General features: G+C 55.0%; 2 protein-coding genes and 2 non-coding genes across 4 annotated transcripts; 1 reads left to right on the plus strand and 3 right to left on the minus strand.

Moving 5' to 3' along the window:
* Nucleotides 1-338: 338 nt before the first annotated feature.
* Nucleotides 339-12,289, minus strand: MATCAP1 (microtubule associated tyrosine carboxypeptidase 1). Its single transcript, XM_065641089.1, has 6 exons — nt 11,852-12,289; nt 8,842-8,985; nt 3,329-3,461; nt 2,426-2,731; nt 1,241-1,338; nt 339-771 (listed from the first exon to the last, which is right to left on the minus strand). The coding sequence occupies exons 1-6, from the start codon at nt 12,287-12,289 to the stop codon at nt 607-609; spliced, it is 1,284 nt and encodes a 427-aa protein (XP_065497161.1). The 3' UTR covers nt 339-606.
* Nucleotides 12,290-13,180: 891 nt separating this feature from the next.
* LCAT (lecithin-cholesterol acyltransferase) lies at nt 13,181-20,462 on the minus strand. Its single transcript, XM_065641000.1, has 6 exons — nt 20,296-20,462; nt 17,237-17,393; nt 16,677-16,792; nt 16,239-16,334; nt 15,737-15,961; nt 13,181-14,335 (listed from the first exon to the last, which is right to left on the minus strand). Exons 1-6 carry the CDS (start codon nt 20,441-20,443, stop codon nt 13,716-13,718), a joined length of 1,362 nt encoding a protein of 453 aa, XP_065497072.1. The 5' UTR covers nt 20,444-20,462; the 3' UTR covers nt 13,181-13,715.
* A 1,179-nt stretch (nt 20,463-21,641) lies between these two features.
* Nucleotides 21,642-21,714, plus strand: TRNAK-UUU (transfer RNA lysine (anticodon UUU)). The gene has a single exon. It is a non-coding gene; the product is annotated as a tRNA-Lys (tRNA).
* A 2,159-nt stretch (nt 21,715-23,873) lies between these two features.
* On the minus strand, nt 23,874-23,945 carry TRNAH-GUG (transfer RNA histidin (anticodon GUG)). The gene has a single exon. It is a non-coding gene; the product is annotated as a tRNA-His (tRNA).
* Between the last annotated feature and the right edge of the window lie 225 nt (nt 23,946-24,170).

Consider the following 24,170-nt stretch of genomic DNA (forward strand, 5'->3'; position numbering starts at 1 on the left):
CGCCATCCACAACCTTTTGCCCACACGTTGTTTCCATTACATCACTTTTATTACACACTTTTTCCTAACATCAAGCCCACTCCCCACGGTGCATCCTCCTGTGTGTCAGAGCTGGGCAGAGCAGCCGTAGTTGGGGTACAGAGCAATGGTTAATTGTGGGCAGATATTGAGGAGAGGTGGGGAGAGCAGAGATTGGGATTTGGGGGATTAAAGTCCTTCCCCACTCTGCTGGGAACACCCCATGGCACCCTAAGGACATCCCCCCAAAACTGCAACCCCCCCAGCCCAGCCTCCTGCACCTCAGGGAGATCAGTGCATCTCCCCACCTCTGCCCTCACTCCCTCTGAACCCTCTTCTCCAGCTCCCCATAGCCATGTGGAACTGCACAGCGTTCCCCAAAATGCGTAGGGGATGGTATGGGGGACACACAGACACTAACCACCCCAGCCCTCTCGGCCACGCTACCCTACACATGGTACATGCACAGTGGGCACGGGGCGGGAGGCCCACGCTCTGCCCTCCTCCAGGCTCCAGCCCCAATAAATATCCAATAAGTGGCACCAGTTACGGCCTCAGGGCACTGGTTTTGGGGTAGGGGGATGCCCCTCAGTCAGGCAGCAACTGCTCCAGCTCCTCCTCGTTCAGGCCATTGGTGGTGACGATGTGGTCCAGCTGCTTCATGTATCGCTCCAAGTCCTGCATGAAATGGGGGATGCGCGTCTTCTCCAGGACCCCAAATTTCTTCAGTCGATTCACATCTTCATAGGACACCTGATGGGAAGCAGGGAGACAGGGCTCAGCATCCCTATCCAGAAATGGGGGGGTTTGGCCCCCCTACAGCCCACCCACCCCCTGCCCAAAACCCCCTCTTGCCTGCAGGGAGGTACAGGCAGAGCCACTCATGGAGGATTTGCAAGGATTTGTGTTTTCAGTCATTTTTCTGTCACAGCGGTGGCAGGACCGGTGTGGCCAACGGCCAACAGAACCAAACCCGCTGGATTACGCCTCCCCTCACAAGTCTTCCCACAGGGGAGGCTGGATTGTCCCGTCCCTCCTCGCATCCCACCCAGGACAGCCTTTCCCTGCTGCACCGAGGGCCCTGAGTGCAGGGACATGCAAAGAGCAGAAAGGCAGCCAGCCAAGGGCTTGTTTTTGGGGGAAAAAGTGGGACCGAGGGAGCCCACGTGAGCTTTGGGATGGGACAGGGCTCTGAGATCATCCATCTTCCCCCAGCCATTACCTTTCCAAGTGCAGCCAGCAGCGGGAAGTCGATAGTCTGCCGATGGCGCAGGATGCGGAGAATCCCGTCCAGGTAGACCTGGTCCTTACTGAAACAGCCTGGAAGCGCGGGAGAGGATGGGGAGTGTGAGCCCAGCTCACCCAAATGTCTGCCCACCACAATAACCACGGTGCTGGTGCTGGACTGGGGTGACATGAGTGCACCAGGGCTCAGGTGTTGCTGGTGCCATGGCCAGGACTGCTGCACCCCAAAGGATGGGAGCGTTGGGGAGCAGTGCTGGGGACCATGGAGCCAGCCAGGTACAGCCAGAGCACCAAATCTCTCACTGGGGTGCTTTCATGCTTCCTCCTAATGGAATTTTTAATGGTAAACCACTGCAAAAACCTAAATGCATCTCCAAAAATGCCCATTTCTTCCTCTCTTTTGGCTGCTGCCCACCTGAAAGCTTGTGCAAGTCACTCCCATCAGACCAAAACCACCTTATGGGGCTCCCCAGGGTGACTCTTCCATCCCCACCCAATCTTGCACACACGAGGAGTTGACATGCCAGGACTGCATGTAAAAGATCGCTGCCATAAAGTGCAAACCCACAGAAGTGTGGTGCCGGGGATGGGGACAGGCTGAGAGAGTTGGGGGTGTTCAGCCTGGAGAAGAGAAGGCTCCAGGGAGACCTTATTGTGGCATTTCAGTACTTAAAAGAGGCCAATAAGAAAGATGGGGACAGACTTCTTAGTAGGGCCTGTTGTGACAGGACAAGGGATGATGGTTTTAAACTAAAGCAGGGGAGATTCAGGCTGGACATGAGGAAGAAATGTGTTACACTGAGGGTGGTGAAACACTGGCCCAGATTGCCCAGAGAGGTGGTGGATGGCGCATGCCTGGAGACATCCCAGGGCAGGTTGGACGGGGCTCTGAGCAACCTGAGCTGGTGAAGATGTCCCTGCTCAGGGCAGGGGTGGCACTGGATGAGCTTTGAAGGTCCCTTCCAACCCAAACCACACTGTGACTCTATGGGGAGGGATGCAGTGCAGGGCAGAGCCACCATTTCAAATGCTGCTGTGGCCACAGGACCAGTGACACTCAACCCACTCAGCAGCAAAACACACCCACCCTCTGTTTTTTCTTTTAAAAAAAGAAATAAAATCCCTTCCAAAACTCGATGTCTCTTCCCTCCCCGAGCGGTACCTGGCTGCGAGGTGTCGGTCTGGCCCCTCTTTGCCCGCACGCAGTATTCCCACCGCACACCGGCGTCCTGGACGTACTGCTCCAGGTCCTGGAAGAGGGCAGAGAAGGAGAGGCGGCTGGCGCGCTCGATGGTGTAGTAGAGCAGGGCTGCCCGCCAGAGGAAGGGCTGCTTGCGGAAGAGGACGCTGTGCAGGCTGGCCAAGCCTTCCTCGGTGGGGTTGGCGGGCTTCAGGCTGTACTGCTTGCGGCCCTCGGAGCTGTGCCAGGGCTGGCGGGTGTTGTTCACCCCCCGGATGTAGTGGGTGCCTGGGGAGGGGGGGACGGGAGCAAGCGCTGTCAGCTGCAACCTCCGAAAAGCTCAAACCTCACCCCTCCCTGTGTCGCTGGGGTTGGGGCTGAGACCCAGCACCCATAGGTGCCAGCTCCAGCCTCAGCTCGAGATGCTGCCATGGGGTATGCTGACTCCACCACTTCCCTGGGCAGCTTGTTCCAGTGCCTGACAACCCTTTCCGGGAAGAAATTTTTCCTAATATCCAATCTGAGCCTTCCCTGGCACAACTTGAGGGCATTTGCTCTCATCCTATCGCTTGTTACTTGGGAGAAGAGACCAACACCTTCCATGCTACAACCTCCTTGGAGGTCTTTAAAAGACACATAGATGAGGTTCTTAGGCATGTGGTTTAATGAAAGAGTTATGTTAACAGTTGGACTTGATGATCTTGAGGGCCTCTTCCATCCAAAACTATCCTATGATTCTATGGCATCTGCTTGCTCTAGTGCCCAGGTACATGGCTGGCTGCCCAACACCTCCCACCCCACCCACAGAGACAGACCCAGGCAGCCTCAGCCCCTTCCCAAACCTGCCCAGGAGCACCTTCCACGATGCCTCCTTGCCCCGCTGACCTATCTCGTGGCGCAGCATCCCCTCCAGCCAGTGCTGCCGGGCTCCGGCCAGGTTGATGGCCAGTGTCGGCCGGCTGTCCTCCACCATCATCACCGCCTGGGACAGGAGGTCGTCGGTGAGCTGCACCACCACCTGCCGAGGAAAAGGAGGGAAACGGCATTAGCGCTGCCGGGGGAGGAGATGCTCCGTGAGGCCTTGGCTCTAGGTAGAGGCTGAGATGGTGGTGGATGGTCAGAAAAAGCCACGGAGGCCACGGGTGGCACCATCACCACTCTGTGCTGCAGATCCCCAGAGGAAGCACAAGCAGCAGAAGCAGGCAGGAGGGCACTGCCAGCGCTGAGGGGGGATCGAGAGGAAATGGATGATCCCATGAGGGGGATAAAATAACTTCTTTAACCTTTTTACAGCCAGCAAACCTGAGCGGGCACCATGGCGGGGAGTAGGCAGCTCCTGAGCAGCCTGGCTCCAGCATCTCCCCATTCTCCACCAGCTCTTTCCCATGGTCTCCCCATGATTTTATGGCCACACATGACGGCCATCCTCTGGAAACCTGCCTGGTCCCACTCCTGCGTCCCCACTAGTCTGTGATAGCGCCGTAAATTCAGTCATCAAATCAGCCCCACTGTAAACAAACAACAGCACCCGCTTCATTACGGGTCCAACCTCTAGACACCCCAATAAAAATCCCACGAGGGAAGTAAGGCTCTCACTCCATTTTCATGGACTCACCTGTGGATTCTCCTTTTCAAGGCTCCAAAACAAGAGCAGCAAGGATGGATCCGTGCCGACTTGCTCTCGCATGCCGGCCACGATTCACAACATGGACGGGCAACGCATGCGCGGAACTGGAGAACATCTTCAGCCAAGAAAAAAACATCTATTATGGGCAACGTGGCTGTTGCAAGCGCTGGAGCCAAGACAGCTGCTCTGTGTTAATGTGAATTAATGTGCCGGCCAAGCAGCATTTTCTGACCATCCAACTTCAGACCTGCAGCGACTTGGAGTCGCAGCATTGCCGGAGGAAACACGTGGCTTTGCTGCATCCCCGGGAGCTCTCACATCCAAGGTTCAGCCACAGCAATGCTTGGGACCTTCAGGCACATACCAATTTAACTCAAAACCCTCCTCCCGTGTACATATTAACACTAAAACCCATCTATTATTTCACAGGTGGCAGTTTTCAGGATGAAAACTTGCACACACATTACTACACAGCAATTCTTTTATTTAAAAAAAAAAGAGAGGAGACTGAACAAGTTTTGTTTAACACAGATTTATTATTGTCCAAAGCTGTTTCTTAAAGCCGTCAGTGCAACATTAACAGAGCAGAATCTACAACTAGGCAAGCGAAGAGCATAGAAATACTGACAGTGCAATTACTTACCTGGATTAAAACACACCAGCGTGAAAGAGAATCCCTGTAACTCTGAGAAAAGACTTGCCAGTTCACTTCTGACTTGTGTACATCTCCCACAAGCAAATCAAAACAAATAATGGTTGCAGTTTTGCTGCCCTCTGCCATGTCCAGCCATGGACCTTGGTGACCTGGGACAAACTGAGGTAGGGAACTGATCCAGAGTAAAACTGATTTTATGCTTTAAGTTAGTTTCAAGCAAGGTCCTACACATGGGTTGGGGCAATCCCAAGCACAAATACAAGCTGAACAGAGAATGGATTGAGAGGAGCCCTGAGGAGAAGGTTGATGAGAAGCTCAACACAACCCAGCAATGTGGGCTTGCAGCCCAGAAAACCAACCGTGCCCTGGGCTGCATCCGAAGGAGCGTGGCCAGCAGGTTGAGGGAGGTGATTCTGCCCCTCTGCTCCACTCTGGTGAGACCCCCCTGCAGAGCTGGGTCCAGCTCTGGGGTCCTCAGCACAAGAAGGACATGAACCTGTTGGAGAGGGGCCAGAGGAGGGGCAAGAAGATGATCAGAGGGCTGGAGCACCTCTGCTATGAAGAGAGGCTGAGAGAGTTGGGGTTGTTCAGCCTGGAGGAGGCTCTGGGGAGACCTTATAACAGCCTTCCAGTACCTAAAGGGGACCTAACAAGAGAGCTGGAGAGGGACTTTTTACCATGTAGTGATAGAACAAGGGGCTTTAAACCGAAAGAGGGGAGATTTGGATAGATGTAAGGAAGAAATTCTTCCCCACGAGGGTGGTAAGGCCCTGGCACAGGCTGCCCAGAGAAGCTGTGGATGCCCCATCCCTTGGAATGTCCAAGGCCAGGCTGGATGTGGCTTTGAGCAACCTGGTGTAGTGGAAAGTGTCCCTGCCCAGGGCAGGGGGGCTGAAACCTGGGTTAGCGTTCCTGTCCCAAGAGGGCTGAAGCCACAGCATTAATGATCCGCTCACACGATTCACTGTGAGCATCAAACAAGTCCAGCCAAATTGTGCAAAGACAGTCCCTCAATCTTCACCATCATGCCTGAACAGAAGGCAGACTGAACAGCCCAAACCCAAATTTTTTCCTTTTATTTTTTTCCTATGTGATATCACCTTGTGTAGGGTGAGAAATGACAAATGCAGCAAACAGCAGGAAAATAAAAGGCAGCCAAGGATGCAGAGGACGCGATGCTCGGCACTGAAACGAAGTATTGCACAAGCCCTTTGTAGGTAAGGCAGCAAGAGCTGAAGTGAAGATCTAAGCATTCCCTGGCATACCGCGTTTGGAGAAAGATCCAAGGACACGGAAAAATTCAGTTTGCAATAAGCTGGGACACTGGCTGAATATGGAGGGGAGGGTGCAGCTGAAATAACCAGTCTGTATTTTCAAGAATGATGGAAAACTCGAAGCAGGAACAACCCAGAACCTTTAGAGGAAGAACTCGAGTCAGATGGAGCTCTGCTGATTTTTTTCCCCTCTCTCATAGTGAAGAGAAGGTAAAGGCAACACAGCAGCAGCAACACTCAATTATATGGAGTAGAAATTATTTTTCCCTGTACAAGAGCTCAATGGCATCAAGCTAAACAGTTAGGAAACAGATTCAGGACAAAGAAGCATCAGCAAGTGGTACAACCTGCCACATGAGGTTCGCGATGGTTCACAGTTAGGTAGGCAAATTAAAGGCAGGAGTTTTGCAGACAGAAACACACCATGACTTGGTAAGACCCCGCGGCCTGGAGAGAAATTCTCTCCTTCTAAGCAGGATCCTCAGCACATCCTTGTGGTCCATGAAGCTTCTGCTCAGCTTTTGTGGATGCAATGATGGAGAAAGAGCCCCAGAAACCACGGGATGACTGCTGGCACCACGGGGCAGGGGCTCCTGCCTCTCCCCAGCTCCCTGTCTGTCTGCTCAGGACCTCGCACGCCAAGAAAGCACCGGCACTGAGCAGCTCCAGGGCGGAGAGGCGCCACCGATGGGATCCCAGCAGACGCCAGCTAGTGCTGTTTAGGCTAACGACATTTCACAACTCCAGGGATTTCCATGCAGCACTTACCAACATGACTGAGAGTTTCTTTGCTGCAAGCTGGGAGCTCGCCAAAATCCGTACGGAGACCTCTGAGCTCCAGCAGCGTCACCTGGGTCCTGAGCCAGAAGAAAAAGCACAAAAGCTTCAGGATCTGCGGCTCAGAGCGCGACAAAGCAGCTTTTCAAGACGCAAAGTTAATTATAGTGCAAATACTTACCCACAAGCGCGCCACCCGCGGTGCCGGGAGGCGGGATCCTGCCTTTGCGGATGGGCGCTGGGGACAAAGGGCAGCTGCCTGCAGTGGCTGCCCATGACAGATTTTCTTCTTTTTTTGGTTGTTGTTGTTGTTTGTTTTGTTTTAGGAAAGCCATCACAATTAATACACAACAGGGGAACGAATGGCACAGCAGCACAGACAGGGCACAGCAGGTGAAAGTCAGAAATTGCAGATACGGGCGCAGGGAGAGAGACACCACACGTCTGAAACCACCCGCTTCCCCGACAGGTGGTTGTTGTATTATCAGCAATGCAGAAGTTTCAGCAAGTTTTTTGTCCTGTACGTGGAACAAGCTTTGCCAACATCGCTGTTATCAAGAGCAGATGAAACCCTTCCCTCTTTCCTGCCCCAGAGAAATTCAGCAAAATTTGTAGCAGGTGGCAACAAACAAACCAACGCTTTAATGGTTTTAAAAGCACTTACCAAAAGTTTTGGATAAAAGAGCCGTGTATCTCACACTCGGATGTGTAAACATAATTGCTGAACTCTGTGTTCCCTTGAGCAAAGGGGAAAAACTGCACACGGCTGGAAGAAAGCCAGTTGTACACCAATATGTAAGAAAAAAGATGGCTTTCTGCCCAGGCAGAGCTCAATTCCAGTTTAGATTAACAGAGAAGAGAAAAATAATTGAATGTAATGAATTAATAAAAGTCAAGAGATAGACCACAACTAGCAAGTCCTAAGCATGACTAGCCAGCTGCTCCGCTGGGCATTAGGACTGGTTCTGGGTACTAAAAGAAAGCTAAATTATAGCAAGAGCTTTGCAGAGATCCTTTCTGACCCAAGCAAAGGCTTAGGAGGAGCCAAGTGCCAAATCCACATCGCAGGGACTCCCCTGGGAGGGACCATGGCAAACCAAAGGAGGAACGTCCCCTGGCCAGGCAGGATCTTGGGGAACCGCTCGCTCCTGCAGGCATGAAATGTGCTGGGTACCACCGAGCAAGTTGATGCTTCAGGGAAATGCTTGTGAATATCCCTGTTTGGGGATGGAGGTGAAAAATCAGAGCTAGGAAAAATCATCTGGCCAAGAGGCAGCAGCGAGGAAGCTCCCCCAGCGCTGCATGGCCACCTGCTCTGCAGCCAACCACCAGAGGCAGCCCCGTGACCCAAAAAACCCAAAGCCAGGTCCAGAAATCCTTCTCACTGCTTGCATCCGGGATGGTGGAAGTGTTTTGCCCATATCTTGCTGGCATGAAGAGGGAAAAAAAAAAAAAAAAAAAAATCCCCTTAACCAAAGGTGTGGGATGTCCCACGCTGGGTGCTGCTGGGGGCACAGAGGAACCAGATTACGAGATTATGAACTTCCCCCCCACCTCCATCCCGCGTTGCTGCCATCATATCTTAACCACATATTTGCCAGCCTTAAAACTCAAGCTTGGGGTTTCAAAGCGCCATAACCTAGCACATCCCATGAGACAGCAGGAAATCTCTCCCCCCGACTTTGCTTTTGGACACATGAGCACAGGCAGCTGTCTGAGACATGTGCCACACCACCACTAACAGCAGGAACTGAAGCCTCGTGCACATAGGAAAAGGCTCCCTGCATGACCACATGGACAAGCAGCAGCTCCTCTCTCTCTCTCAAGCATAAAAGGGAGATATACACTGAAAAAAACCAAGGGAAATTGGTGAGGAACCAGCACCCACATCCTAATGCTGGGACACAGCAAGCGCAGCCAAACCAGAGATGAAAGGACACCATGGCTCAGAGTAGTAAAGTTTCTTATTTGTACCCAAAACGGTTCTTAATCTGAGTCCTTTTTATCAGAAAATAAATATTTTGCAGCTGTATTTTACAAGAGATAAAGCAGGGACGCGGATTACCTCTCCCACGCAGCCTTCCTTCTGCATGTACTTTCGGATCACGGACCAGATCTGGCACTTGCTCAGCAGCCTCCCGCCCGTGGCAACTTCGAAGCTCTCGTAGGTCCCGTACTTCTCCAGGACGGCACGAATGATCCGGATCGCCTGTCGCACGCAGAAACGAAACACGAGTGCTGACACCCTTCCCACTTATAAACACATCCTCAAATCCCAGGTGCAAGAAAACCCAGTGGAGATAATCGCTGGTAAAGCAAGACATGGTTTTGCAATATCTAAAAAAACAAGGGGACTGAGCCAGCTGGAGGTGGCCACCAGGACAGATGGATATGTAACGCACTGTGTCTTTCCAGGAGAAGCTGTGCAGGGTTTTTTGTGTTGTTATTTTTCGGGAGGTTTTTTGCTGTCTTTGTTTGTTTGTTTTGTTTGGGTTTTTTGTTTTGTTTGCTGAACAACCAGGATTGTTTTTGCAGTGCCACAAGGTACCTCCTGCTGACAGTGGCAGAAAAAGGACCATTTCTTCCTCCCACCTCTGCTCAGCCACTTGCTCTCTCTTCCCAGGGGACCTAAAGCGCTGAGCCAAGAGAAACCCAGCACAGCTGGTGCCCAGGAGTGGGATGACCAAAGGACACGTTCCCTGATGACCTCCAGCACATGTCCCGGGGAGCAAAATTCCTAAGATACCAAGTTTAGTTTCCTGAGAGGCTGCTGAGCATCCCCGAGCAGCCTGAAATCATGCACCCACCATATGCAGAGGGATAACAAATCCTCCAGCCCCAGCTCCGCAAGATGTTCCCTTAACAAATCGGGGACGTGATCAGTGTGATGAGCCTCCATAGGGCTAGAAGAATCCTTTAGTTAATTTTATACAAAAAAAAAAAACCAAAAAACAAAACAAGCATGTGGAGAGCAGCTGGTGGAGCAGCAAGCTGGAAGCAGGGAGCTGGTGTTGGTTTCTCTGCTCTTGTCCAAGGATGCTGGCTTAGCAAAATATCTCCACGATTAATGCATGCTTTTAAAATAAAACCAGTTTATCGCTAATAGTTAGTTGGCAAGGAAAAAGTTTCACAAAACAAAGGAGACTGGAAGGAGGTTACTGCAGGGCACAAGAAAACGAACAGTGACACAAATTCCATCCAATTGCACTGTTGCTGAAGAACTAGGAGAAACGCTGGTAGAAACACTCAGCACTTCGTATCTTTTGCTAATGGTTTTAGGATCTAGGATGAGATGATTCACACTGCTTGCAAACACTTAATTTCATTCATTCAAAATAATGCACAGAAAAAAAATAATCTCAATTATTCATTTTTTACTATATTGTAAGTCAACTGTGCCAAAGGAGAAAGCAAGGGGGGAAATAGCTCTGAACAACTCATTTTACCATATTATTCGGAGAATGACACATGCTTAAATGTGGAAATAAAACACTGAAAAGCCAGCAAAGTCTTTACAGGACTCAGACAGTCTCCCCTGCAACAGCATAGCTAGCACCAGTTTATCTGGGGCAGAGGTACAGCAGGCACTGGAAATGACTAACTGCTCAGAAAGCTGTTTACAGAAAGAGCCTGAATCATCTGGATAATAATTCACGCAGAGATATAGGAAGTAATGCAAGAATAAGTAAACATTCAAAGAACAGTAACTTGGTGAAGAAGCTGTTATTTGAAATACCAGATGGAAGCTCCTGACTAGGAAGAGACGCCTCTGGCGCACATGTCTGAATTTATTGTGAGAGCTTCTCATCTGCTGCCTCAGACGCAGCTAAAAGGGTCCCTGTGGCACAAAGTATGCTCTTGCCAGAGGTGGGATGCTCAACCCGAGGAGCAAACTGGTTTTGGGGCATCACCGGCCTCCTGGCTCCAAACTCAGAGCAAAGAGGGGGAACAGTCCGGTCCTGCCAGGCTCTGCCTGCGCCCAGGAAAGGCTCGTTTGCAGGCAGAGCATCAGACAGCTCCTGACTGTTTCCTCCTGTTCGAGCGGCTGGGTGCTGCTTGCTTGCTGCCATCCACACATCGTTATAACTCGTGGCAGAGAGCAAGTCGGGAATACGGCATTAGCATATAAGCGATGGAAACAGTTAAGTAAAATAATACCGACTCCTTAAGCATAGTCTACACCAACTATTATCATTACTGACCACATTAGCTGATGGTTAAGGATGCTGCTGCATCAAACAACCTTTAGGCCTCCCAGAAAACAAGCCAGACTTAACCACAGGACATTCAGACTAACGTCCATTTCCCATGTGGCCACCCACTCACTTCAGCTCCTTGTCTGCTATTTCTACAGCAACAAGTGCAAAAATAATCACAGCAAGGTGTCCGTGATGGAGCACCAGCTCCCACCCACCACTGAGCATCTGTGAGCAAGAGCCAGTCTGAGGCTGGAAGCATCACCCAGCACCAGTATGACCATCACCCACATTGACCATGTACTGGTCCTGTGAGTAGACCAGGAAACTAAAGAATTGAAGAACAGGGCGAGGGTGCTGAAGGCAGAATACAAAAGATGTTGAGTGGAGCAAGATCAGGCATCAGCCCGGCAGCAGAAGTCGAGAAGGAAAACAGGCCAGGAGGCTTCATGTGGACCATGGACCAGCTCCTGGCTGGCCCGACCAGGGAACGGTCCCACCATGGTACACCCCTGTGACACCGAGCCGGTGACACTGTCCCACGTGAGGACACCCACACTTTCGCACCCGCCGGGTTATTGTCCTCACGGGCTGGGAGGAAGGCGGGGAGCGGGTGGTCAGGGGTCCCCCCGCTCCTCCTCCTCCCAGGCCGAGCATCCCTTCGAGAGCCGCCCAGACGCGCATCCCTCGCCCGAGCGCAGCAGGCAGCGGTACCGGCAACGGAATCACGGCAGTGGAATCAATCACGGCAGTGGAATCAATCACGGCACCGGCGGCGGGATCAATCACGGCAGCGGCCGCTGCCCGCGCCCCGCCCCCGCGCAGGCACGCGGCCACACCCAGGCGCGGGCAGCGCGTGACCCACCGGCCCCGCCTCACCTGAGCAACGAAGCGATCGGAGGCGGCTCCGTACTTATCCAGCACGGCGGCGGGCACCGGCTCGGCGTACTCGAACTGCGGGTCGTAGGCGAAGCTGGCGCGGAAGAACCGCTCCCGTTCCGCCTCCACGTTCCGGGGCCGCAGCGCCACAAGCAGACAGGGGCTCCGCCGCTCGCCGCCGCCCTCGTCCCCCCCCCGCCCCCGCGCGATGTGGGGCAGGGAGGCGGCGGCGCGCAGACCCCCGCGCCCCGCCGCGCTTTCGCTCCGCCGCATCCCGGCGCCGGTTTCCGACAGGCGCCGGGTCCCCCGTGGGAAACGGGGCGCGGGTCCCGGTGCCGGTGGGGACGGGCAGGAGCAGAGCGCCGGGCCATGGCGGTGGGGCAGGCGCGGGGCGGCGCTGGCCCCCAGCCCCCCGGCCGGCCCCGGGTCCAGCACCATGGCCTCCAGCGCGGCGGCGGCACGTGGGCTGCGCCGGGGCGACCCCCGCGCTACCGGCCCCGGGCACGCGCCGCGCCCCGCCAATCGGCGCCGCGCCCTGCGAGCCAGAGCCAATGGGAGAGGAGCGTTTAGGGAGAGCCCCGCCCCTTCCCCCGGCGCGTTGCGCCCCGCCCCGCGCCGAGCGCGTCGTGCCCGCGGAGCGGAGCGGCGGGAGCGGGGCGGGGGGGCCGGAGCCGAAAGATGCGTAACGGGAGCTCGAGGCACCCCCGCCTGCGTCCGCGACCCCGGCTGTGTCGGCGGCCACCGTTGCAGCCCCAGCCCCGGTTGCATCTCCAGTTCCAGTTGCATCACCAGTCCCGGTTGCATCGCCGATCTCATTTGCATCACCAGCCCCTGCTCCATTACCAGCCCTGGTTGCATTCCTGCTTCGGTTGCATCGCCAGCCCCAGTTGCTTCACCAGCCCCAGCTGTGCCACTGATCCTGGTTGTGTGGCCAGTCCCAGGTGCATTGCCAAACCTGGTTGCGTTGCCACCCCAGTAGCTTTGCTAGCCCAAGTTGCATCGCCAAGGCAGTTGCATCGCCGAGCTGGCTGCATCACTAGGCCGAGTTGTGTCACCACCCCCAGTTGCATTGCCACCCTGGTTGTGTCACCAACCCCAATCACCTTGTCACGCTGATTGTGTTGCCAGCCCCAGTCACATCGCCAGCTCCAGTTACATTGCCAACTCCAGTTGCATCGCCAGCCTCAGTCGCATCACCGAGCACGTGGCTTTTCCCAAAGCCTTGGCTCCTGGGGTGCAGCTGGGACCTCAGTTTTTGGTTAGGGCTGGCTTTACTGACCCCATGCGCAAGGACAAGACAGGCTCAGCACTCAGAAGCAAAGTGTGTTTATTATTTTGTAAATCTGCTGATTTCTAGTTGGTTTTGCCTGGGGAGCCTCACTTGCTGCCTGCATGCTGGTGGCTGGCAGAGGTGCTCTTGCAAGCCATACCTGCCATACCACTCCCGCCATGCCACTCCCGTGCCACCCCCATGAGCACCCCAGTAAGTAAGAGCCTGCACTCGTTACATGAGTTGCTCTGTCCCGAGTGAGCAGAGGCTACGGCACCACAGCCTCCACAGCCTCTAAAGTGCCTAAACATGGCTTACTAGCAAGGAGGGCTTGCGCATATGCTGGAATTTGCAAGTGTGATGTTAATGAGCTAGCAGTGCGGTTAATTATCCACCCGCTAGTGGGAAGTGACAAGCCTCTGAAGTATAATTAATTGCTGTTCCCGAAAGAAAAACCAATCAGTGTGGAAGTGGGTGCCAGCCCATCCACCTGAGCTCTTGGTCTTGCTCCTTTTCCTTCCATACTCAGCTCCAAGTCCTTCACGGCAGTTTGTTGTGGCTACCAGCGTGGAGGGAAGGTGGCCCTCATTCCTTTCAGTTCTTTTTGGGCTCCCTAAGGACCTTCCGTCCAGGTAGGGTCTTCCCCCGCTTCCCCTCTGGGCTGGATCTCACCTGCTGCGGCTCCCGCTGCTCTTGTGGGCTCCCCAGCAGGATCTCATTGATGGAACTGAGCGTCAGGTTGCTGAAGACCATGTTGAGGTGGTCGATGCCTCGCAGCTCCTGGACGTGCACCTTCTGCTTTTGCTGGTTGCGCCATCGCTTGCACAACTCCGAACTCCGTGTGCTGACAGTGTCGTCCCCGTCACCATAAATCATGTCCACGGGGTCCTCGTAAGGGAAATGCTCGTCGTATATGTAAGTCTCCACGGTGGGGTAACCCGTGCCATAGAGGCAATACGTGTCCACCCCAGGAGGGGGTAAGCCCTTCAGCAAGTCCTTCATGTCCTCCCACATGTACCAGCCATCCTCCAAGTTGACGTCGGTGAAGAACCGCTTGTAGTCCCGGTAGGTGTAATTGTAGGAGGGCGTGGAGATGAAAACATGGGTCTCAGGCCACGCGAGGCTCGTTGGGAACATCCAGGGGCTGGTGGTGGTCATGCGCTGCTCTTCACGGAGCTTGATGTTGGACATGAGTGGGATGCCCTGATTGTCACCTGCAGGACACACAGGCGGTCATCAGAAACAGCACCAAAACGTTCCCTCGCAAATGGTGCCGCTTGGGTGGCTGCGCTGAGATCAGCCCATCCAAAAATGGCTCCCAGCTGTTTCTGGGGTTTGGTTCCACCTCAGATCTTCCTCTGCTTACCCCTGCCCTGCCCACATCTTCTCCTCACCCCTTTGGCTGCAGATATCCATAGGAACCTTCCAAACTCTTCTCTCTGGCATCACATCTCTAGCTGCTAGAAGGGGCTGAGTGTGGACAAACCTGGATGTGTGATGGCCCTGACCAACCCAGCCCTGGACTTTCCCTGCAACCCCAGCACCTCCACACCCTGCAGGGACAGGAGTGAGCTGAGCCCACTGAGGGTGCTGATAACGGGTGGCCAACTCACATGTTTCCTGCAAGCCTTGGCATTTTTGGTCTGTCTGGAGTCCTAAGACCATGCAATGACCTCAGGTTACCTTAAAAATATCTCTGACCCTTGTAGCAACAGAGAAAAATATGAGGAGGTGACTTAAGGGTGATGATGCAAGGGGCCAGCTGTTAAAATCTTCAAGCACATGATTTTAATTCCATGCATTTGGAGGCTCAGCTTGTGACTTGTAGATATTCTGGGCTGTCAGCATTAGGCAAGTGACTGTGGCTTTCTGGGCTGCAAAGAGACTAAAGAGGAACTTGGATGAAAGGAGATTAAAGCCTGGAGACCGCAGAGTTTATGGGGGATGGGCTTTTAGATGTGGGCACATCCAAACAAGTGGTGCAGGACAGCATGAGTGTCCCTTGGGTGGCCTCCACGTCCTCTGCTGCAGAAGGGCTGTGTGATTTGGAATGAAGGTCCAGCAACCTGCATGGATGGAGGTGATGCATGTGTCTGGAGAGGCAGTGAGAAGGGGGTGAGCATGCTCCAAACTGCTTCCCTGGCCCCAAGATTTTTGGCTGAGCCCTTTTCTAGTCCAGTACGGGTGTTGCAGCTTTCCAGGAGCACGCTAGCACAGGAGTCAACCCTGGGCATGGTGCAGGCTGTGCTGCAGGCTGTCTGGTGAGAGCTGGTGTGGAGGAAGGGGGATGGCCAGGCTGCGGGTGGACTTTTCTGACAGCAGTTTTCCGGACACACAAACCCACCAACCGCAATCATGGAAACCAGAGCATGTTCTGGGTCACTCTCCTGCTGCTGGGGCTGTGGCAGGAACCTCCATGGTGCTTTCTGCACCACCAGCTGCAGCGGGATGTAGCGGCATCAGCACCAGAGCATGAGTGCTGCCCCCACAGACCCCTTGTTTGTCTGTCCCCCACCTCTTCCACCACCATGTCCTGTCCCTGCCCACCACCACCCTTCTGTTTCTGCAGGAGGGAAAGAAAGCAAAGAGGTGGCTGCACGCAAGAGGTCACCCACCAGACGCCAGGACACGCAGGGGCTTGACGGCCCCTCCCCAGGGAGCACCCAGGGAGATGAAACCCCCAATGTACTGATCTTTCCAGGCTTGCGTCTGCTGTAGCAAGAAGTAGAGGACGTTCAGGTTGCCCATGCTGTGCCCGATGAGGAAGACGCGTCGCTGGTACTCATCGTGCATCTCCTCGATCAGTGCCTTCAGGTTCTGGAAATATTCGGGCTGCTCCTCTGCGGACAAGAGGGACACCAGCTCTTGGCCACCTCACTTGTGGGCACAGAGCTCCAGGGCTGACCCTAGGAGCCCTGACCAGAGAGAGCTGTGGGTGCAGAGGCCACAAGTGCCACCATGCATTCACATGAGAGCACCATCAATGGCTGAGTGACCACCAACATGGGCAGTTGTCCCTGTCCAGGGATTCCTCCACACCAGCTGGCTCACCCACCCCATGGGAGCCATCCTGCTTCCCTCCCTGTGTGGTGGCCTGGCCACAAACCCCAAACTTACGGGGCCCAACCCTCCAGTCGTAGGGGGCTGCCCGAACTGTCTGGTCCCTCACGTAGCCGTTGTTCACCAGGTTCTGCACCAGGGTGTGCAGGTAACCTACGGGCAGAGAGAACAGGCAGGAATTAGGTCTGTGGTCTTCTCCTGTCAACCTTTTTCCACCCTGGTCCTGGTCGTGGTCACAATGTCCTGTGGTAAGCCCTGTAGCTTGGTGGGTCTAGCCAGAGGTAACATCTCCATGCATCCCATATGTGCTGGGGTCAAGGATAGGGTGATTCCTGCTGACACTCAAAGGGAGTGTGTCCCTGAGGTCAACATCCTTCAGTCGCAGGTGACCTGGGCTCTCCACAGAACCGGTTTCCCCTGGAGACATGGGAACCCGTCTCCACTTGCAGGGAGCCTGTGGGCTACCTGGACATCCCACCCCTCTCCTCCTCTCACCTGCCAGCTTGCTCTGATCCAGGTATTCCACGGAATAGGTCTTGCCGAAACCAGGCACGCGGATGTGCACGCCGGGGGCATTGGACATTTTCCGAGAGGTTCGGTTGTAAACTACCCTGCGGGGACAGGGCAGAAAGTAGCAGAAGAGCCATGTCCCCAGGGGATGAGGTGGAGATCACAGGGTGGCAGCCTGGATCTTGATGCCTGTTTCTAAGGCTTGTGTGGGTGAGGAGGTGGACTGGTGCCAAGCCAGCATCGCCCAGCATCTCGGGGCAGGAGGCTCTGATGGGCTGTGGCAGCCCCCTTGTCCTGCTGCCCTGGGCAGGGTGGCAGCTTCTCCAGTGGGTGCTGAGGATGGTCTGGCTGGCACGAGCACATGACAGGGACACGGGAAAAGGACGGGTGCTCAGAACGGGAACCATCCAGGAATGTGTTCCCAAACAGTCCCCTGGTGTTCCCGTGGTTTTCCATGTGCGCTGGGTCATGGCCAGAGGGGAGGAGAGGGGGAGGGAGATCCCCAGTAGGACATTTCCCTGGGGAGCTCCTGGTATGAGCGGTACCTGGTGTTATCGATCCAGCAGTCAACTCCCACTGGCAGGAAGGTGTTGAGGTTGAGCCAGATGGTGAAATAGTCCTCTGTTTTGCGGTAGCACATCCAGTTCACCACGTCCGGCTTGTCCAGCTTTGCTTCCAGCTGGTTCCCGAGGCAACCGGGCACTGGTGGCACCACAGAGGGAGAGCAGAGCCAGCTACAGACCCCGTCCCGCTGGCCCAGGACTTCCTCCACCCCCTCAAGCAGGGCTCCCCTGGGGTTAGTGATACCTGGGGACCTGCTAGAAGAGCATCCCTGGAGAACAGCCTGCTCCATGCAGGAGTAAGAGCCTGGGAGCTGAGATGCAAGGTGAGCATGGAAGCAGAGATACAAATGCATCCTCAGGGATCCCCAAGCTTCCTTTCCCACAGGGTGATCCCCAGAACTGCCACTCTCAGCCCAAACCCGCCCATCCCCACCAGCACGAAGCATCCCAGAGTATTCCCCCTGCCTGGCTGGGTTTCCATCCTCGCCTGGCTGCAGCCTGGGGAAGGAGTCAGTGCTGCTTGGGGCTGCCCCCAGCTCTACCACACCGCCAGCACCTTGTCCTGGGCTGGCAGGACAGCTCAGGGATGCACAGAGTCCCCAGGGAGATGAAAGCCATCCCAGTGCTGGCACCCGAGGCCCATGTGCTGTTTTCCTGAACTTTGAACCCTCAGCACACACTCAACAAAGTCTCTGAAATGGCTTGGAGCTGAGCGGAACCGTACCCTGTGAGAATTCAGTGCAAATAGTTTGTACAGTAAACACAGTGTGGTTTTAAGCAAGTTCACTGTCTGTCGCGCGTGATGGAGGGTAACCATCCTCTGGGATTTCTGGCAGGGATGGGACACTCATCCCAGTGCCACTCTGGTATGTGTGCCTGTGCCAGGCGCAAATGCTGGGGAGAGCATTCCCAGCTGGTGTGCAGGAAATGCCGCTCCTGGTGCCAGTGCTGACCCCAAGGGCGAGGACAAGAGGTGAAGAGACTGCAGGGGACAGTGGCTATGAGGCTGGTGGGATGGCAGCACTGGGTGATGAACCCCGTGGCCCCAGTGGGTCCAGGGACTGGCTTGAGATGGACGAATGGGGACAACATGGACCTTTAATGCCACTGAAGGCACTGTCTACTATGTGGCTCGTCACACGTCACACATAAGCTGCTTCCCTCAAGGACACCACGAGCTGTGTTGTGTCCTGAAGTCCCTATAGGTGCCTGTGCTGCTCTGGGACCCAGAGACGGGCTCTGCTGTGGCTGTGGGACCCCACAAGCACAGCAGGGTGGGAGCCACACTGCCTGGGGCAGGGACTGAAGGGTGCACATGAGGAGCATTTTTGACTTGAGAAGGATGACCCCGTTTTTCCTGGTCCCCACCAACCACAGGTGGCCCTGCACCCTAGGGTCCATGGCATTTGGGGGAGCCACAGCGCTGTCCCCATTGCAGAGTGCATAGGCAGCCGGGCCTGGAGATGCTGTACCCCCATCCCACCCGCCACGGCACCAGCTCCTGCAGCGTGGCAGAGGCACAGCTGCAGCCTCCAAAAGCCTCATCCCATGCAAGAAGTGAAGGGAATGTAGTGGTTGCCTCCCTCGACCTGCTTCACAGTTTCCTCACCTCTGTGCCATCTCCCCAGGGATACAGGGAATGTCTAATCCTGCCTTCGAAGCACCCTGTTGAGGATCAGACCAGTGCACCCAGGCACAGAGTGGGCAGAGATGACCTCCCCAGCCAACAAGAAGAGTGGGACCATGAGCTTCTCTGATGGCTCTTGGGGGTGCTAGGGCGGCTGAGAGCAGTGCTGGTGCCTGGCCGGACCCCACAGCACAGCCAGCACCCCCGGCACACAGCCCTGAGCTCTGCCTCCTTTTCCAGAGGACATTAGGTAATTATTAAGGGAGTTCCTGTGGGGGCAGAGGGGTTATCAGTGTCCCAAGGGCGCTGGGGGTTTCCAGGACGCCCGGCCCAGGGGGATGGGCTACGTGCGGATGCTGAGTGGCACATGGAGCAGCTGGACCCGGCTGGGTGTGGGACAGGGGCTGAGGTTGGTACTGGGGCATGGGGAGATGCTCTGACCATCACAGGTCATCCTGAGAAAAGGCATCCAGTGGCAGCCACCTGGGCCTCCTGGCCACCAGCATGGCCAAGCAGGACCTGCCCCAGGGCACCACAGCTCCAGACATATCCCCTGCTCTTTGATGCCTCTGGGGAGGGAGTTGGTGGGATCAGCCCTTGGCATTGCAACAGGGATGTTCTGCTTTTTCTCTTCTCTTTTTAAAGGGGAAATGACTTAATTAAAAAAAAAAAAAAGAAAAAAAAAAAAGAAGAAAAAAACCAGCTCTGCTCAGCAGAGGTCTCATGGCAAAACCCCAGCTTGAGTCCCCAGTGATGGCACAGGGACAAAGGAAGACAGGAGCCATGCGGGATGGAGGTACCAGCTGGTGGCTGCTGCTTCCACCTCCATGAGATGATACCCCAACCTCTCCTTTCACTGCCCCGAGCACCTCTGCCAAACGTTCTCTCTCCTCTGTGCCATCCCCCAGGCAAGGTGGACGTTTGGTGGGATGTGAGATGGACGCCCCACTGCGGCAGCAGAGGATGACTTAACCATCACCAGGGAGCAGCAGAAGACACGGAATGGGGTGGGCTTTGGGGAACCAAGGGGTGGTGGATGCTGGCCCACGACACCAACAGCAGCAGCCGTGGGAAGAGGCAGACGAGGATGCTCTGCCAGCAGAGCACCCCCTGAACCGAGCAAGCCCTAAAACATCCTCCGGGCCAGCTGTGAGATATTAGAACTCCATTTGCTTTCTGGGGTGCCCAGCCTGTCCCCCCAGTTCTGAACAGCTGTGACCAAGCATCACCAGCCCTGCATCCCCAACCTGGTTGATGGGAGGGAACCTGGGAGCCATGTGTCACCCCATGCTTGGTGGCTCCAGCTGCAGACTGCAAAGGGCCACCTCAGCCAAGGGACGCCAAGGTGCCAGCAGCACAACACCCAGGGCACCCACCCGTACCCTGCATGGTGCCAGTGCTGGCGCCACCTTACCGAGTACCACAGGCGGCGTGCTGTTGGTCGGGGGAGCTTCTGGGGTGCTGGTGGGTGGAAAGAGGACGTTGAAGAGCCAGAACTGGGACGAGGGCTGCAGGAGCAGCGACAGCGTCAGCAACACAACCCTGGTGCCGCTGCTCCCCATGGCAAGCTCGGCCAGGATCCTCCGGATGTCTCCAAGCAAAACAGCCTTTTATATTTTTTTACGCAAGTCCAGCCAAAGAGGCACCCGGGCTGCAGGGGAGGGGAGAGCTGCAAGGGGCTGGCCGTGATGGGGAGGAGGGACGGGGAGGGACGAAGGACTGGCCTTGGGGACATGCCATGCCCTGCAGTGCCCAGGGCCTCTCTGCACCCCAAGAGCCCTGCCTGAGGGACCCAGCAGAGCGGGAATGTAACTTTAGCAGCTTCCCGGTGCCTTGGTGTCCTTCTGCTGTGTGCTGGGGCTGTGGCTGCCACACACTTCCCCCTGCACGGGACTCCTGGGGTAACCCCACGGGGCTGTGCGGCGCTGCCTGCTCCCTGCCTGGGTGAACACAGCACCTCTCTGCTCCTCCTGCCCTTGGCGGGGGGCGCTGGGGCTACTGACACGGCCAGGTGGACCCCGAACATCTCAGCCCAACTGGGACACTAAGTGAGCGCTGAACAAACTGATAGAGGAGACAAGGGGGTTGGATCTGGGATGTGGGAGGTCCTCAACCCATTTCAGGGGTGTCACCTTTGGGCTGAGCTCGGTTTGCCAGAAGAGCACATGGGGCTCAGGAGAAGAAGGATCTGGGGATGCATCTCCATCATGCTCTCCTTGGCGGACAGAAACCGGGGACACCCTGGGAGCATGAACAAGAGAGATCAGAAATCTCTGCTTGTCCCGAGTCTTGCCGCATCCTCTGCCTATGTCAGGCTCTCTGCCCTGCAGCCCCTCACTTGGGAGGTATCTACTTACCCCAGGGCTTATTATGGCATAATTTAACTTTTCTCCTTAAAATCACTTCTCTTGGCTTTCAGCCCAGTATGTTGAGCCCAGCCGCGCTGCCAGCACGGGGTGGCGGCTGTGGGCAGAGATGCAGGGGTTTTACAGCCACCCCTGCTCGCGCTCCCCGCCAGCACATCCCCGCGGCACTGACACTTTGCCGTGGCGTGTCCCTGTGCCAGGACCAGTCCCTGGTGGGTGGCTGGACCAGCCCGTGGCCAGGAGCTGGGTGCTGAGCCTGGCGTGTGCCGGCAGCCTCACCAGGGCAGCGTGGGGTGGGAGAGTCAATGCAAGTCCCCACTTTGTCCCTCTGGTGCCACAGTGAAGCAGGGTCCTTGCTGTGTGTCTGAGACACCCCCCAAGCCCCCAGACAGGAGCCTGGATAGCTCAGTTGGGAGAGCATCAGACTTTTAATCTGAGGGTCCAGGGTTCAAGCCCCTGTTCAGGCAAAGTATTTATCCTTTAGGAGCCCGTGGGCAGAAACGGCATCATCCCTTCTGGGACTGCTGAGATGGGGATGAAGCTGTGGAATGTCTCCCCGCTCCTTTCCTCACTAAAAGGTATTCAGGTGCCTAAACCAACTCCATGCTAGCACCTCCTTTTTCATGATCTCCAGGAGGATAATGAAAGGTTTGGGGCATCTCTCCCAGGTGGGAAGGCAAGCTCTTCACAGTGGTGCCCAGTGCCAGGACCAGAGGCAATGGGCACAAAACGGAACACAAGAGGCTCTGTCTGAACGTCAGGAGACACTTTTTCACTGTGAGGGTGACCGAGCACTGGCACAGGCTGCCCAGGGAGGTCGTGGAGTCTCCATCTGTGGAGGTGTTCAGCAGTCATCTGAACACGGTCCGAGGCAACCAGCTCTGGGTGACCCTGTGACCATACAACCTCCAGAGGTGCCTCCAGCCTCAACCATCCTATAATTGTCTTGCTGGTCATCCCAAACCCACTCCAGCCAAAGCAGAGCCCCGTGTTGTTTCAAGGGAAGATGGTTCCTGTGAGAGCAGGGGTTGAAGCCACCCATGGGGCCACCACACTGCTTCAGCCAAGCCGTAGTTGCACTGTGTACATGTATATACACTTTGGGATATTTTTACAAACTAGGAACCCTTCTAACAGAAAGATGAATAATTTTGGATGGAAAATATCCTCTTTGGGATTTCGACTTTTTTTAACCCGAACATACATCAGTTACTCAAGCACAGTACATTCTTCTTCAGATAACCTTAGTGGCTGAATACCCCAAAGTGACATTCTGGGGAATTAAAAAAAAAAAAAAAGAAAAAAGAGGTATGGAAAAGTTGTGTATTTCCTTGTGTTTCTGCTTCTCAGCTGTGTAAAAGTGGGACAGGTATGCCTGCTGCTAAAGGACAACTTCTCTAGATGTTTGTGTTCTCTTCCTCCTGTGTCATCTTTAGAAGGGAAAATGCTTTTTGAGCTTTTTCTGAGTAAGAAATATGTATGTTCAGTAAAAGAGTCGATGAAGATCAGAGGAGTGTGAAGTTGTGCAAGTTGTGCCCTATAAGCTGCAACTCCTGAAGGTAAATGTAGAATTAATTTTGCTCTCCATTTCCTGCTACGGATAAGGTAAGAGAAAAATTATTTTATGCAATAAAAATCCTCCCTCTCCCCTTCCCATGCCCAAACCCTGCAGACACCTGAGCCTGGGCTCTGACAGCTCTCTGCCACCCCCAGTTACCCCTGTGGTGGTGAACAAATCGAGACCCTAGCTGCTTGGGTAGTGTCTTCTTCACTCACCAGCTGAGCCCCGAGGACGACCCCTGTGACATTTTACGCAGCTGGTTGTAATTTCTATTTTGAAAGCTGCCGTCCAGAGTGAGTTCTGCAATGCCGTCAGAAGAGGGCGCCAAGACCAAGCAAACAGCGTGTCTCCACGGTCTGGAGGCTCCTGAAGAGTGAGGGCAACAGTTTAGAACGCTTCCTCAAGCCGAAGCACCTCCTGGTCCACCCCAGAGATTTCCACCCGCCTCTTGGTGCCCAGGAGACCTCTGGTGCCCAAACCCGCAGTGTGTCAGGGTCATCCCTCTGTGCTGGATGGATTTTGCCTCTGGAGGTGCTGCAGCCAAAATTCTGTTCCCCAGGAGGTGGGAGCGCTGGCACTGGGGATTCATCAGCCTGATCTTCCTTGTTCTTCGGGTGGTGGCTGTGGCAGAGCCTTCCTACCCTGCAGGACAGGAGGGACCTCTTGGCTTGTTAGTGCTGAGCCTGGGGCATCAAGCTGCTGCCTCCCACCGCTTCTCACTCTGCGGGGTGGCCACAGCATCTTCTGGTCTCCTTTTTGCAGAACTGGGAGGAAGGATGAGGGAAAGGTGGGAAGCCAGGTGATTTCTTCTAAATTCTCAAGCTTTGCCTGAAAAATTGAGAAGCTGGAGTGCTTTCCCAGGTGTGTCACCGCAGCCCAACTGGAGAGACCCTGCGCAGTGACTACATGTCAGGAAACCATTGTAGGCGTGAATCCAGTCACTTTTAGGAGCAGAAAGCACAGCAGAGTTTGTTGCTGCCTCTTAGGGCATGGCATCTTTGCAAACCACCCTCTTTGCAGATGCCTCCCTTCAATCTGACCTTTTTGTGCACCAGCAAAAGCTGTTGCTGTGACTCGGATTCGAACCGAGGTTGCTGCGGCCACAACGCAGAGTACTGACCACTATACGATCACAGCAGAAGACATCCTGCCACACACCAGGGCCACAGGAGGAAAGCACCTGCACCGTCCCTTCTCTTGGCACGGGGCACCCCGCATGGCCTGGGGAACAAAACCCTACTATTTTATTAAGGTGGCTACCAATGAACTTGGATGCTGCTGCTCGGAGCCTCAGCAATCTGGAACGCGGCCGAAAATTGTGCAAAATTCTGGCAATGCTGGGATGACAGCTGGAGACTGAGC

The sequence above is a fragment of the Caloenas nicobarica genome, chromosome 9 (genome assembly GCF_036013445.1).
Source record: "Caloenas nicobarica isolate bCalNic1 chromosome 9, bCalNic1.hap1, whole genome shotgun sequence".
Taxonomy (NCBI): domain Eukaryota; kingdom Metazoa; phylum Chordata; class Aves; order Columbiformes; family Columbidae; genus Caloenas; species Caloenas nicobarica.